The following is a 15,918-nucleotide window of genomic DNA, read 5'->3' on the forward strand; positions in this document are numbered from 1 at the left end:
AAAAGTACATACTAAAATTTTTGGATTTTATTCAAAGACAATAGAGAGCTCCTGAAGATTTCTGAGTGAGTCCATCAAAATCCTAATTTAAAAAAAGATTCTGCTGTCAGTGTGGAGTATAGTGAAGAATGGGGAGAATTCAGGAGTCAAGGAAAATAGCTTGGAGATTATCTGACTTGCCTAGAATTAAGTTGAATAGGCCTTTGTGAAATTATGGCTGTGGAATAAATTTTTTAAAAATCTAAGATATATTTAAGAGGAATAATTGGTATTATTTGATGGTTCCATTTTACTATATACTGAGATATGTTTTCTTTTATGTTTGTTTGGAAAGATAAATCAGATTAAGTTAAGGAGAAGAAAGAGTGGCAGTATTTAAGCAAACGGTATGCTTATTTTAATGAAGTGTGTATCTTATAATGAAGTTATCACAGTTCATTGGGGGAGGGCGTGGAAAGAAGGTTATGACCTCAGGAGGAAAAAAGGACTAAGCTACTTGTGGATTATAAGCCAAGGGACAAATAAGCAAATATTGGCATTGTCTCCTAGGCACTGTGTCAAAATTGGGAAAATGGACTATGAATCTTCTTGTCACCTAGTTTCATGTCAACTTCATGGGTACGGCAGGAGAAGGAGAGAAGAAGCCAAGAATACTTAAGTCAGCTTTTTTTCTGCTTGCTTTTAAAACCTAAAAAACTGGATATTTACAAAAAAATTGCAAAAATAAGAGAATTCCTATATACTATTTTTACCAGATTCACCAGTTACCATATTTTTAAAATTCATTTCCTTTCTTTCCCTGCACACATGTGCGCACACACATTTCTTTTCTTAAGCATTTGGGATTAAATTGCAGAAATCATTCCTCTTTACATCTCATACTTTAGTGTATATTTCCTGAGGACAAAGATATGCTCTTACATTAATCAAATTCAGGAAATTAAACGTTAATGTAATTAAATGTTGAAACTTTAATCTCTAGTTCATATTTCAGTTTTGTTAATTGTCCCAGTGATTTCCTTTACAACATGTTTTTCCTTCTCAGCAGAGGATCCAGTTCGGGATCGTGTATTGTACTTGTCATTTCTCTAATCTTTGGCTTTTATTTTTTTCCTTTCATGATGGTGATATTTTTGAAGAATACATTTATAGGATGCGTTATTGAAGTTTCAGTTATGTAAGATGGAGAAGTTCTGAAGATCTAATGTGTAGAAGGGTGACTGTAGTTAACAATGCTACGTGCATACTTAAACTTTGCCAAGTGGGTAGATCTTAAGCATTGTCATCACACATGCATGTGCACACACACACACGCAGAGAAAGAAAATGGTTCGTGTGCACTGAGAAGGAGGTATATTATGTTATCAGGGTTTATTGTCTGCTATATATCTGTAAGCTCTACTTTACTAATTATGCTGTTTAGATCTTCTGTATTCTTAATGGAATTACTTGCCCTGTATGGCACTGAAACTGGTGTGTTAAAATCTTAGTGTTCTTCTATTCTATTTTTCCTCGCATCTCCTGTAGTATCTACTTTACATAGTAGTTTCTATGTTATTTGGTATGTAGATATTCATAACTGTTATATTTTTAATGTGAATTGTGGCTATTAGCATCATAAAGTATCCTTCTTCGTCTTGTTTAATGTGTTGTAAATTATACTTTGATGTCAGGATTACAAACCCTGCTTTCTTATTGTTTTTAATTTGCTCAGCATATCTTTGCCCATCTCTTTACTTTTAGGTTTTCTGAATCCCTGTGTTTTAGTTGTGTCTGTAGTATACAGTACAGAGTTGGGTTTTGGTTTATGAGCTAATTTAAAAATCTTCTAATAGGTTTATTAAGCCCTTTCATAGTTATTGATATTACTGATATATTCAATCTCAGTTCTGTTATCTTCCATTTTAGTTGTGTTTCTCTATCTGGTATATCATCTTGGCTATTTTTAATTTTTTATTTTGGTATTTAGGAGTATTTATGTTTTTGTTTTAGTGACTACTTTTGCATTTATACCTCTCATAGTACCCTTGGTCCCCCCCCCCCCCTTTTTTTTTCTTGACCTTTTCAAAAACTGTTCTGTCAGTTCTAAGTGATATCCTTTAACTCTCTTCTGTTGCCTGTATAGCAGTTAATGATCATTTTCTACCCCCCCTTCTCCTCCAATTTTGTTTGTTGCTTTCTTTTTAAATTAAAAATTTTTTTTTTAAGTAGAAGAAGGAAATTTTCTAAAATTGAGGTATAACTGACATATAACATTATATTAGTCTCAGGTATATAACATAGTGATTCAATAGTTGTATACGTTGCTAATGATCACTACAGTAAGTCTAGTTAACATCCATCATCATATATAGTTACAAAAACAGTTTTTTTCTTGTGATGGGAACTTTTAAGATATACTCTCTTAGCAACATTCAAATATGCAATTTAGTATTATGAACTATAGTCACCATGCTCTACATAGTAGTTGCTTTCTTTCTACTTTGTCAGAGCATGATGTTTATATGCTATTCTTCCACACATGACCCCATACTTGTTTTAGTCTTAACTCTACAGTTAAGTCACTTAAATGATTATGATAGTCCTTTTGCCAGTTTCTACTTGGTTGTATAAAACCTGTGATCTAGTACATTCCTCTAGGAAGTATATATGTGTATAGGTGTTCATTAAGTTCTTGCATATTCAAACTGTTTTTCTATATCTTTGCTCTTTCAAATGCAGCTTGGCTTGCATAGACATAGAATTCTTGGCTTGTTTTCTTGAATTTCTTGAAAATACTGATCACAATTGCCTTGCCTTGTATAATGCTCTTAAGAGGTCTGATGCCAGTCGAATTTTCTTACTTTTATAAGTAATTCAGTTTTTCTGCCTGGGAGCCCTGAGGACTTTTCTGTATTTAAAGTGTAATATTCTTATTAGGATATTCTAGGTCAATGACCAATGGATATAATGGGTCACTTCAATATGCAGATTTAAGTTTTTGTTTATTTCCAAAATTTTTCTTAGATTATGGTTTTGAACATTAGTTCTGGTCCAGTTGTTTTGACTTTCTTCCTAGGGGCTCTAATTATATGTATGTTAGTCCTTGTCTGCCTATCTTCCATTTCAACTACTTTCTCTTTGTTCTTTTAAAAGTCTTTCTTTCTTTTATTTTTATTTTCTTGGTTGTTTTCCTCTTCTTTCACTGCCTCTTACTAAATAGTAATTTGAATCTACTTTTCTATGGGCACTTTATAATTTATTATTCACTCTGAAATAGTTTTATCTTTTTCTTCAGTTTCTTTCCTGAGTTCCATAAACTCTCATTGCATTTCTTTTGTCTATTTGTGTTCTTACTTTTTAATCTTCTGATTTTAGATGTTTTGTTATTTTTCTAAGTACTTGTTTGAGGATATTTAATTCAGTTTAAAGTGTTACGCATATTTTTTTCTAGTTCATGGTTGATTTCTTTGGGGGAAGACACTTCATCAGCTGAAATGCTGCCATATTTTGTTATATGTTATGTTTTCTTTTCATAGTAAACTTGTGGAGTTATTTTTTAAAATTTTTCATGGGAACTTCTTTTTATTTATTTTTTCCTTAGAGGGAACTGAAATATTGGGGTTATCTCTCTTTTGTAGATTTTATTTTATTTTATTTTTGAAATACTTATTTATTTATTTTGAGAGAGAGAGAGAGAGTGGGGGAAGGGCAGAAAGAAAGGGAGAGAGAGAATTCCGAGCAGACTCCACACTCAGCGCAGACCCTGACGTAGGGCCCAATCTCGCAACAATGAGATCATGACCTGAGCTGAAATCAAGAGTCAGACACTTAACAACTGAGCCACCTAGACACCCCTAAGATTTTATTTTTTAAAGTAATCTCTACTTTAGCCCCCCAACATGGGGCTTGAACTCACAACCCCGAGATCAAGAGTTGCATGCTCCACTGACTCAACCAGCCAGATGCCCCAATATTGGGGATATCTTTAGGTGGCTTTTTTTTTCCCCTTTGTGGAAATAGGATGAAGAATAAAATTTTTTGACTGGGGTAAAAATAAAGGAAATTACTTTAGATATGGGTAGCTGGTGGGGAGAGTTGCATAATTAGTGCTTTCCAAATTTGCCTGAGAGAAACATCTGGAGAGTTTGTTAAAAAAAAAAAAAAAAAAAAAAAAAAAAAAAAAGATTCTCAGGCCCTTTCCTTGAGGAATCTGATTCCTGAATGTGTGTTTTTAACACTCATTGTTAAGTGGTTCCTCAGCCACATTTTGGGAGACACTGACAAGTGATTCTCTTTATTATAACCCCCTCACCTAAAGCAGGGTGAGAAGCTGAAACAGTGAAGGAATTCAGCACTGAAGTGAAGTAGGTCAGTGCATGAAACCAAGGTTCCTTATTTACAGACATTGGTAGAAATGAAAATGTATTAGTGAGAAAATGAGTGTGTATGTAGCTTAGGTTGCTTATTTCTTCAAACATATTTTTCTAAATACAGTTAAGAGAGCGCTTAAGTTTAACCTTTAATGTAGATACATTCCGTTGTGGAAAGGTATGGAAATTCAAGGTAATAAATCTTGATGAGTTGAGAAATGTATTTTGTGACTTAAATTATATTTAAAGCATTCTTCTGCTACCAGAAATGGTTGTCTTGATGGTAGAGTTATTCTTTTTTTTTTTTTTTAATTTTGAGAGAGAGAGAGAGAATGTGTGCATGTGTGTGCAGGAGGGGCAGATAGGGAGAGAGAGAATCCCAAGCAGGGTCTGCACTAGCAGTACAGTCCGTTCTTTAAAAGGTGAATCAAATGGGGTACCTGTCTGTTTGGGTGTCCGACACTTGATTTCGGGTGAGGTCATGGTCTCATGGCACATGGGGTCAAGCTCCGCATAGGGCACTGTGCTGACAGTGCCTGCTTGTGACTCTCTTTCTCTCTCTCTTTCTCTTAATAAATAAACATTTTTCTTAAAAGGTGACCCAAACAGATTTAATGGTCAAAATTATAAAACTGAATGATCAAGTGGGACTTAGCGGGGTAAGCTTGGGACAAGGAAGGGTTTGGAGGCTTGAGTGATGTAGATGATGTGGCCATAAAGGTAGAAAACTGATTCAGTGTAGTAGTGATGTGGGCACAGTTAGGGTAGGATGTGTGGTGTGAAGGGGAGTGCTAATTCAAAGATTCTGGAACAGGAGTTTCTGTCTGTAGGGTGAGAATTTTTTACAGTCAGGTCAGTGATTTTAGTGTGAAGGAATCTTCTAGAAGAATCATTTAGTCTTCTCTCCATCTGGAGATGCCGTATTTTAGGTATTACAGACTGATGTTCAATTAACATGTTTTTGACCATCATCATATACGTTTTTCATTGTAATGTTTATTCATTGTAACTGTTTATTCAAATACTGCCTATACATTCTTTGTTTATAAAAATAATTTTTATTAGTCTTTGACATTAAATTGCTATAAATCATAAAATAAGAAAACATTCTCAATCTTACGGTCCTTTGCTGGTGGATGCTTCAGGGCATCTGGCCCTTTGAGGCTGACAATGGTGCTGACCATGGTGCTGCCTGTGGCGCTGTCCATGGTACTGCCCACAGCATCTGAAATTCTAAGAGCTTGGTCTTTTCTATTTAGGAACACTAACCTTAAAGCACATTTGAAAAACTATAGTCAGTAATAATGATATTTTAATACACTTAAGTTTCTTGATATATAGATGATACACACATATATAAACACATGAGTGTATATGTATATACATGTACATGCATTATGTTATAGAATTGTTTTTCAGTCTTTATTTTTATTTATTTTTAATTAAAATTTTTTTTAATGTTTAATGTTTATTTTTGAGAGAGAGAGAGAGAGAGAGCACGAGCAAGGGAGGGGCAGAGAGAGAGAGGGACACACAGAATCTGAAGCAGGCTCCAGGATCTGAGCTGTCAACACAGAGCCTGACGTGGAGCTCGAACTCACGAATTGTGAGATCATGACCTGAGCCAAAGTCGGACACTTACCTGACTGAGCCACCCAGGCGCCCCTATTTTTGAGTCTTTAATGCATGTAATGATGTCATATGGTATGAATCTTTCTGCAATATAGTTTTTTATTCAATATATATATTTTTAAGTTTATTTATTTTTGATAGAGAGAGAGCACAAGTGGGAGAGGGGTAGAGAGAGAAGGAGAGAGCACAGAGCCTGATGTAGGGCTCAAACTCACGACCCATGAGATCATGACCTGAGCTGAAACCAAGAGTCAGACACTTAACTGACTAAGCCACCCAGGCCCCCTTCAATATTTTGTTTTAATAGCCATATTTATTAAATATACATCAAGTTTTTGTTTTGATTGCTGTCTGGTATTCCACATTATGAATATGCCACATTTTATTCATTATTTCCTTACTGATCACTGTTTTTTCAGTGTTGACTGTTGAAAATAATGGTGCAAGGAACCTCTCCATTTTTAGGCAAATGTTCAGGAGTCTTTAGGACAGACACCTGGAAATGGAATCGATGAATCAACTTATTCATTTTTACATTAACATTTCCTTCTATACTTATCTTCACTATGTGAGGAAACAATTAGGCTGTCTTGTTTATGAAAATTACTTAATGTATAACCTGTATTTTCTAGGAAATGTTAAGAAAGAACAAAACACTGAGAAGTAGAGGCAAGAAAGTATCTGAAACTTTCAGCTGAGATTTGGACTTACTCTTTGATCTTCAGTGAATTTTCTATTCCTTACTCTGGCTTTCTTAGTTATTTTGCTTTTGAAAATATTTATCTTTAAAATATGTGTGTACCCCTTTACAACAGTGAGCCAGGATATAAAAATATGATTATGTAAGCAATTTCATTCAGAGAATATAGAGAAAATCTTTAAATCTAATTCAACTGGCTAGACTGTAAGAAATAAATTTAGAATAGAATTTAGGGTATGAAAGAATCATACGGTTTATGTGGTCCTCATCAGGTTTATGTAGTCCTGTCTTCTTGTTTTACAAATGTGACAAATCAAGGCACAGAGAGCTAGATGATTTACTTTGATTTTCTAGTTACTAACAGAATCTATTGAAACACAGACTCCAGAGTCCCTTTGTCTTGCCTCCTTTGTTACCAGCATGGAAATTGGGTTTTTTGCTGTCAGGTGTTGTTCATACAAAGATGAGTTAAAAACGTCCTTGGCTTCTTTTACATGTTATACATGTAGTACTTACCATAGTTCCCTGGCTATAGTAGGTGTTCAGTAAATATATATTTTTTCAAAAGCTTATTTATTTTGAGAGAGACAGAGACAGTGCGAATAGGGGAGGGACAGAGAGAGAGGGAGAGAGAGAGAATTCCAAGAGAGAGAGAATTTCTTGGAGAGAGACGCTCCAAGCTACCAGTGCAGAGACTGATGCGGGGCTCAAACCCATGAAGCTGCAAGATCATGACCTGTGCCAAAACCAAGAGCTGGACGCTTAACCAACTGAACCACCTGGTGCCCTAGTAAATATTTTTATAGTATTAAAAAAGAAATGCTAGGGGTGCCTGGGTGGCTCAATCAGTTAGGCATCTGACTTTGGCTCAGGTCATGATCTCACAGCCGTGAGTTTGAGCCCTGCATCGGGCTCTGTGCTGGCAGCTCAGAGCCTGGAGCCTGCTTCAGATTCTGTGTCTCCCTCTCTCTCTCTGCTCCTCCCCTGCTCACACTCTGTCTCTCTCTCCTTCAAAAATAAATAAACATAAAATTTTTTTTTTTTTTTTTTTAAAGAAATGTCGAGGGGCACCTGGGTGGCGCAGTCGGTTAAGCGTCCGACTTCAGCCAGGTCACGATCTCGCGGTCCGTGAGTTCGAGCCCCGCGTCGGGCTCTGGGCTGATGGCTCGGAGCCTGGAGCGTGTTTCCGATTCTGTGTCTCCCTCTCTCTCTGCCTCTCCCCTGTTCATGCTCTGTCTCTCTCTGTCCCCAAAATAAATAAAAAACGTTGAAAAAAAAATTTTAAAAGAAATGTCGAACTTCAAATCGCTCTGGAGTAATTTATTTTTTCTCAAGCTATTTTTTTTTTTTTTTTTTTTTTTTTTTTTTTTGTCCTGCATAGTAACTTGCTAGGACAAAAGAGTACACACTTCTCACCTTAGCTCTTGCTTGTGTCAAACAAAAATCTTGTTTGAAAGCAGCGTATTATGCCAACTCCACTGGGACTTCCCATACTATCATTTGTCCTCTGTTAAATGAGAAGGAGGAAGATGTAGAGACTATGTGGGGAGGGCTGTGATTTCCCATAAGAGTTGGGTGAGGGGTAAAGGTAGAGGGAGAATGCTGTACAATGTGAACTAATTAATTCAGAGGGGAACAAAATCTCTAGTGGTTATTATCATTTTCTTTAATCTGTGCTTGTGTGTCCTGTCAGTAAAGGCCATGGAAAGCCCTCTTTTGGTCAAGTTTTGTTAGGATTCATTTATGTGAAACTTTTAGTTACTCAAAACACAGCAAGTATTTGGTGTCCCTGTGTTTTAAGAAATGCTTCTTTTCCCCCCCTAGTATCCTTATATACATTTGACAAGGCCAAACAGTGTATTGGCACAATGACCATCGAGATTGATTTCCTGCAGAAAAAAAGCATTGACTCCAATCCTTATGATACTGACAAGATGGCAGCGGAATTCATTCAGCAGTTCAACAACCAGGCGTTCTCAGTGGGACAGCAGGTAGTTTTGAATTTTCTTTCATGTCTTCCACTTGACAGGCATTCCAGTCATTGCAGTTGTCCAAATTAATTCGACTGTTTAAAAACTGGGAGGAGCTCTGTATATGGACAGATATATCCAATTGGGTGATAAAAAGTGAGGGTGATACATTTGCTGAATGTCTTGAGTCCATTCAAAAAAATTCTAAAGTAACTTTTAGGTTACAATGTCAAATTTAATTACAGCAGCTTTTCCCTGTGCAAACTTGAGAATGCTGCAGACTTAAATGTTTCAGAGTTCTTACTTTTTTTATTGTGAGACACTTGTTTTGTCTCTGGATGGTTTTTCTTTTTCCCTGATATATTTCTGTAGAAAAGTAATTCGTAACTTTTTTGGTTCTAAACTAATTTGAGAATCTTAAGAAAATTATGTATGTGTATTTTCAGGTTTTTCTTGGAACCTCTGAAGCCCAATTTTTCTATCCTTAAAAATGATATTGCTGATCTTGCCTTCTTGCAAAAAGACTTCAGTTAGTATATTGTTAATCTCCTAGGAAGAAATTCTGTTCTTTTAAAGTTTTACTTAAAAAGCTGTGTGAGTCCATAAATTGCTGCTTGTTTGTACACATAAATAATCATTGCTCTTTTGGCCTTACCATTATATTTGTCTCTTCCTTTGTGACTTTTCTTAATTATTCCTAACTCCTTCCTCCTATCGTAACGCCATAGCAGCAGTTCTCAAAGTATGGTCCAGAGACCTGAAGCTCTTTCAGGGCGTTTGTGAAGTCAGAATTATTTTCGTAATAATACCAAGGTGTTATGTCTCTTTTTCCTCTTATTCTCTCACAAATGCACAATGAAGTTCTGCAAACTATGTGATGTGTGCTAGCTCAGTACATTGGCTATTAAAGGAGATGTGAGGGTCCAGCTGTCTTCCATTAGGCAAGACGTTAAAGAGATTTACAAAAATGTGACAGTGCCATGGTTTCCACTTATGTTTTTTATTTCAGAAATAGGTGGTTTTTTTATGTTAAAAAATATCATTTATGTTCACACATGATAAATTTATTGTTATTTTTAAATTAATAAATACATTTTAAGTTTCTTGTTCTGATTTCTACTATAGTGAATACCAGTGGATATAATCCACTTGAACAAAGGCTCTTTGAGAGTTCTCAAATAGTTTTAGGCATATAAAGGGATCATAAGACCAAAAGTTTGCAAATCACTGCCTATAGCATTCTGATCTCTAGTGACTCACCTACACTGTCTCGGAGGCTCTCACCTGGGAAAGTATGTGGAACCGGCAGGGAGAGAAGTGGTGGAAAGAAACAGCTGTTGGATGAAAGGAGTGTCATTTCTTTTGATTCTCTCACCTAAGTGAAATGGCATAAATCTGGAAGAACAAGACTAGGGATCTGGATAATCCATACATTATGATATCAAACTTGCACAAGTGGAAACTGAGTCACTGCTAGACAGGAAAAGGTTATAGTGCATTTATTATTTTTAAGAGTACTAGAATTGGAATGAGTGATTTTTACATTCAGAGAGGGTAAATGATGTGCCCATGGCTACACTGCCAGGGCTGTAGCTGAGACAAGAACCCATTGGTTAATTGAGCTGCTAATTAATTAAACAAGTGTTTAATGGATAACCTAGTGTGTTTCAGCTACTAGTTAGGTTCTGCAGGTCAGCAGTGAACAAAATATACACAATTCCTACTCTTACAGAGCTTACTTTCTAGTTGGGGAAGACAGAAAATGAGAAATGCCATTGCTGTTAATGTTAAGTACTTGGATTTAAGTAAAATGAGATGATGCGCTGGAGGACCAGTATGGTGCTAATTGAGATTAGATGGTCCGGGAAGGCTCCCCAAGATGACAGTCAGCTGATAATTTGGTGACCACATGTCCATTGCTTTTTGAGCTGTGCTGTATTTCTTCTGGATCCCTACACTTTTTGATGAATAATTGTGCTCTCATTGCCTACCTAAATGTCATTGTTTTTACCTTTTCCTTTAGTGTTACTAGTTTAATAGCAAATGCTTTGGTATTTGTAATTATGTAAAACCCAGTATCATGCAGATATATGATTATGCAGAGAAGAAATAATATAGGGAACAAATAATACAGAGAAGAAATAAATATCTTACCCCATATCCTTGTTCTTACTTTTTATTCCCACTTGCAGTAGTCACTAGTGGCAGGATTAGCAGTCAGCTTTGCCTGCTGTGCTTAACTGTTATACCCCAGCATGTAGAAGAGGGCCTAGGTTATGGAAGGCGCTCAATAAATACTTGGTGAATGAATGAGCATTCACCATCTGTCTGTGAACTTGTATGGCAGGAATTTTGCATTGGTGGTGGAAAGGCATGAATTTTAGAGTCATGGACCCAGGCTTGAATCCTGGCACTATTGTTTACTATGACTCTGGCTTCCATTGCTTAAGCCCTCTCCGGATCTCAGCTCTCTTCCTAGTAAAACTGAGGAAGACTATCTGTTTCCAAGACAGTTTGTGAATATCAAGTATGGGACATCCTATGCGGTTTGGCACATGAAGATGCTCAGTAAATGTTAGTTCCCTTTTCTTCTCATTGCTTGTGTGAGCAGTTTGCCTGTGGAACAGATTTGAGAGGGATGTACAGGAGAAAGCTGCTTCCCTGCATTTAGAAAACACTGGTGATGATGTGAGAATCAAGCCATTGTATCATGAAGTGGTTTTTCTCCCCTTATCTCTTTTCTACATAGCTTGTATTTAGCTTCAATGAAAAGCTTTTCGGTTTGCTGGTAAAGGATATCGAAGCCATGGATCCTAGCATCCTGAAGGGAGAGCCTGCGACAGGAAAAAGACAGAAGGTATGTTTTATTTTTAATAATCATTGCGTTGTGAATTGTGCAGATTAATATAACATTCCTAGCCGTTCTCTTGCTCAGTGATTTCTTTTATGTTATGTACTCTTTCTTTTAAGGTAGTAGGGAGAAAACATTGCTTTTATAAGCTAGCGCTGTTATTAAAGTATAGCGGAAAATACACTTACTTGTAGACTTAATAGTAATTTGAAATTTGTATGGGTACTTGTACTCCTGGTTGAATGCAGATGATGATTATTGTTCATAAATAATAACAAAAAGACAGGCATTATCAAAAGATACATGCATTGAAATTAAATAGAAATAGTACAAGGTAGTTAGGAGAAAAATTAATTTAACTTAGATGATAGTTTGGAAGAGTTGCTTTGCTCAGAGAGACCTTATTTCCCCTTCATTTTTGGCCTTGTGTTAAGAAGTCCAGAAGTCTATTATTAGACTAACTACTAATAATTGTCTTTCTATACAGATTGAAGTAGGACTGGTTGTTGGAAACAGTCAAGTTGCATTTGAAAAAGCAGACAATTCATCACTCAATCTTATTGGTAAGATTTGCAATTTTAGAAAACTCTGAATGAAGTGAGACTGTCTCTGTTATTATATGTGCCTCAACTACCACGCTTTTCAAGTCTGGGAGAAGAATAAGGGCATCTCCATTGAGAAGGTTTATCACAAAATCATGGAGGATTTCATCACTGTCAGATGTGCTGATACAGAAAAAAAAGTTTAAAACCTTCACTAGATATCATTGTCCAATAGAAGTGTAATGTGAGCCATATGTATAATTTTTAATTTCCTAGTAACCTAGTAACCACACTAAAAATCAGGAAAAATACAGATAAAATTGATTTTTAAACTTTCAATATTGAGGTAAGTTCAGGCTTACAGAAGATTTGCAAGAATAGTGCAGAGAGGTCCGATATACCTTTCACCAGCTTCCTTGATGTTCCATCTCAAATAACTAGAGTACAGTTACCAAAACCAAGTTAACATGGTTGCATGGCCACTAACTAAAATATAGACTTTAGGGGTGTCTGGGTAGTTCAGTCAGTTGAGGGTCTGACTTCGGTTCAGGTCATGATCTCACGGTTTGTGGGTTCAAGCCCAGCGTTGGGCTCTGTGCTGACAGCTCAGAGCCTGGAGCCTGATTCGAATTCTGTGTCTCCCTCTCTCTCCTACCTCCTACCTTGCTCACGCTCTCTCTCTTTCAAAAAATAAATAAACATTAAAAAAATAAAATACAGACTTTATTTGGATTTCACTAGTTTTTTCATTATGTCCTTTCTGTTCTAGAATCTGATTGAGGATCTCGCATTGCATTTAGTCATTTAATTTCTAAAGTCCTTCTCTCTGATAGTTCCTCAGACTTCCACCGTCTTTCATAACCTTGAGAACTGGCCAGTTGTTTGTCGACTGCCTCGTGCACGGTGGTGTGTTAAATGTGATCCTAGCGTCACTTCGGTTTGTGATTGAGTTAAATGGTGAATGTGCAGGTGAAGAAAGTCTCTCCAACAGACTCATAGCTCAGCCCTGCTCTTGTATGTTAGTCTTGCTTTTATTATATTAAAATAATGCAGATTGGTCTCTAAGAAAAGTAACTCCCCAGAATAATGACGCCATTAACTGTGTAGTAGTTCTGACTTGGGGTTGGTTTTCACTATGCCAGTGTCTATGCCAGTAGAAAGAAGAGGATTTTCGTTGGCTATACACCACGATTTCCAAGGTTACTTAACTTCAAATATGTGACCTTTTTCCTCAATCCTTAAGTTATTCCCTTCTTACTGTTTTTTCTGAATTTTACAATAAAATAAATGTTTCATAAAATTTGGATAGACATTCACTCAAAAATAGCTCACACACTCTAAAATTTTACAATTTGATTCTATTTTCATGTTTTATAACTTGTTCTTTTGCTTGACATATTTCAAGCCTCTTAATAAATATGCCTCAACAACATAATTTTTAATGACTATGCATGTTGTCTTATGGATTAGGATTTCTCAGAATCTCCAATTATTGATCCAATACATTTCTGAAGTGTTTTCTTTGTATTTTATATACCTTTCATACACCTTTTGTTAAGATGCCTTACCTTTTTTTTTAATGTTTGAGAGAAGAGAGAGGGAGAGTGCGTGCATGCAAGCAGGGCAGGGGAAGAGAGAGAGAGAGAGAGAGAGAGAGAACGAGAGAGAACGAGAACCCAAAACAGTCTATGTGCTGTCAGTGCAGAGCCGGACAAGAGTCTCGATCTCAGGAACCATGAGATCATGACCTGAGCGGAAATTGAGAGTCAGATGCTTAACCGACTGAGCCACTCAGGTGCTCCAAGGTGTCTTGTCTTATGGGCATTGCATGGCTTTCAGACAATGTGGGTATTTCTAAGTAATTCATGCAAAGGTGTGATTGATAGGTTTTTTCCATTGATAAATAAAATTGTGGACTGATATAGCATGCAGTAAATTTGGCCGCAAGAGGGCAGTACAGTATAAGAAATATATTTTCAGATCGCTTCAAAGAAGAAATGTTGAGTCCACAAAACTCTAACCATAAAATCACCATCTAGGGTAAACTTTTTCTAATGTGACCATTTGTTTTCTAATTTAAAAAATTGATTCACTTTCTTTTTAGTAGAATGTACTAAGGCACTTTTATTGTTTTTGAGATAGCTCATGTGGTTCTCTTGAGTTACTTTAGGTGGCACTATGACATTTAAGTTAGATAATTTTTGTCTTTGTGAAAGTGAAAACATGAATTTTGAAATCATTAAGACTTTAGGATGATCTTAGACTTTTGTGTGCAAATGGGGAAAAACAAAAATAAGACATCAGACTTATTCAGTGCATCTTCTCAACAAATATACAGTGTTTATTAACTTCATCTAGATAAATCCATGCATTTTTAAATACACTTGCTTCAGGAGCCTTGAGGATTGCTAGATTTCAGTTGCATTTCTAGCAACTAGTATTTCCTTCATCAGATAGACACAGGGTGTTTCTTCTAATCAGCCAAGTTAGTTAACTTGGTTAAGATTAGAGGCTAAGAGGACCAGGCTCCATGGATTGATCACAAATGGACGACTGTGTGAGCTTAGACATTTCACAAGTGTTTTGCTGGCCCTAAATGGGTCCAGGCACAGTAGTTAACATAGCAAAACTCATCCTTCTTATTAGAAAGTCAGCTAAGAGCATGTTCATCTTTGTAGAGGATAACTTCTCTTTATTCATTAAAGATGCCCAGTGAGTCTTATCTTATTCCACCTGGTAATGAAATTCTTGTTTCACATTTGATTATCTTCGTTTGACATAGGCAAAGCTAAAACTAAGGAAAATCGCCAGTCTATCATCAATCCTGATTGGAACTTTGAAAAAATGGGAATAGGAGGTCTGGACAAAGAATTTTCAGATATTTTTCGACGAGCATTTGCTTCCCGAGTATTTCCTCCAGAGATTGTGGAACAGATGGGTGAGTTTAAAAAGGAAAATTTGATCAAATCTTATGTTGTTAAAAAAAAAAAAAAAATGTGATGAAGTCTTTTTTTTAATAATGTTTTGAAATTATTTTTCAAACCTGCCAGTGTATTTTTGTCTTAACTTTTTCTTTTAAAAAAGAGTTTCCCCCAAAATTTTTGAGGTATTAGAACTTGTAAAATTACATTTTTGTTTTATAGGGAAAATAGAGATATTTGCGGTTACTTTATCTTATTGATTTATTTATTAATTTAAGTACGTCTGTGGATAGGACAGATTTAGAAATTTCATTTTATTTATCTATTTATGAATGTTTTCCTATAGGGCATATTTGGAAATTTCACCTGACTCTAAAGACCCACTGTGGGTCAGATGTACCCTGCGGAATCATCGTTATCTATTAGACTGTGGGCATTGTTCTTACGTTAGTTAGCTGCTGTTGCATTACCCAATTAGTACATCTTCATACCTAGTAAATGGATTCCTGGCATGTTTTGAAATTAGATAAGTTTGATCCAAAGAGACAAATGTAGGGTATACATGGAAGTTTCCATATTGCATACACAGAAATGTGCTGTTCATTTATCATTTTCTTCTTGAAGTTTTATTTAATTTATCCGTGTGTGAAGTGGCTTTATTTTCCCTAGTGGAAATGCTGTCATGACTGTTTCCATATCCATATCATATAGGTTGAATTGGAATGTGAGCCACGGAATATCTGAGAAAGGAATGTATAACAGCTTCTGGCAGACTGTTAGTATAAAAACAGTATCTAAAGAAAAACCCTGAAGGAATACGAATATATCACTCCCCTCACCCTCCATCATTCTTTATCTTTACATTGCTACTGGCAGATAAAAGTGTGGTGGGGAAGAGAACTGCTGTGTAGGCACTAAGTGCTTGGTTCTATTAGCCTCCTATTGTTGGT

At 36.0% G+C, this 15,918-nt stretch overlaps 1 protein-coding gene across 2 annotated transcripts in view; it reads left to right on the forward strand.

Moving 5' to 3' along the window:
* Nucleotides 1-15,918, forward strand: part of NSF (N-ethylmaleimide sensitive factor, vesicle fusing ATPase) — a 147,578-nt gene that overhangs the window by 30,436 nt on the left and 101,224 nt on the right. For both annotated transcript variants that reach the window (XM_053893461.1, XM_019437488.2), the window contains exons 5-8: nt 8,509-8,675; nt 11,404-11,511; nt 11,993-12,068; nt 14,830-14,985. In XM_053893461.1, coding sequence (XP_053749436.1) covers nt 8,509-8,675; nt 11,404-11,511; nt 11,993-12,068; nt 14,830-14,985 — 507 coding nt within the window. The remainder of the gene's footprint in view (nt 1-8,508; nt 8,676-11,403; nt 11,512-11,992; nt 12,069-14,829; nt 14,986-15,918) is intronic.

Source organism: Panthera pardus, unplaced genomic scaffold, assembly GCF_024362965.1.
Source record: "Panthera pardus isolate Hobbes unplaced genomic scaffold, ASM2436296v1 HiC_scaffold_3, whole genome shotgun sequence".
Lineage (NCBI taxonomy): Eukaryota > Metazoa > Chordata > Mammalia > Carnivora > Felidae > Panthera > Panthera pardus.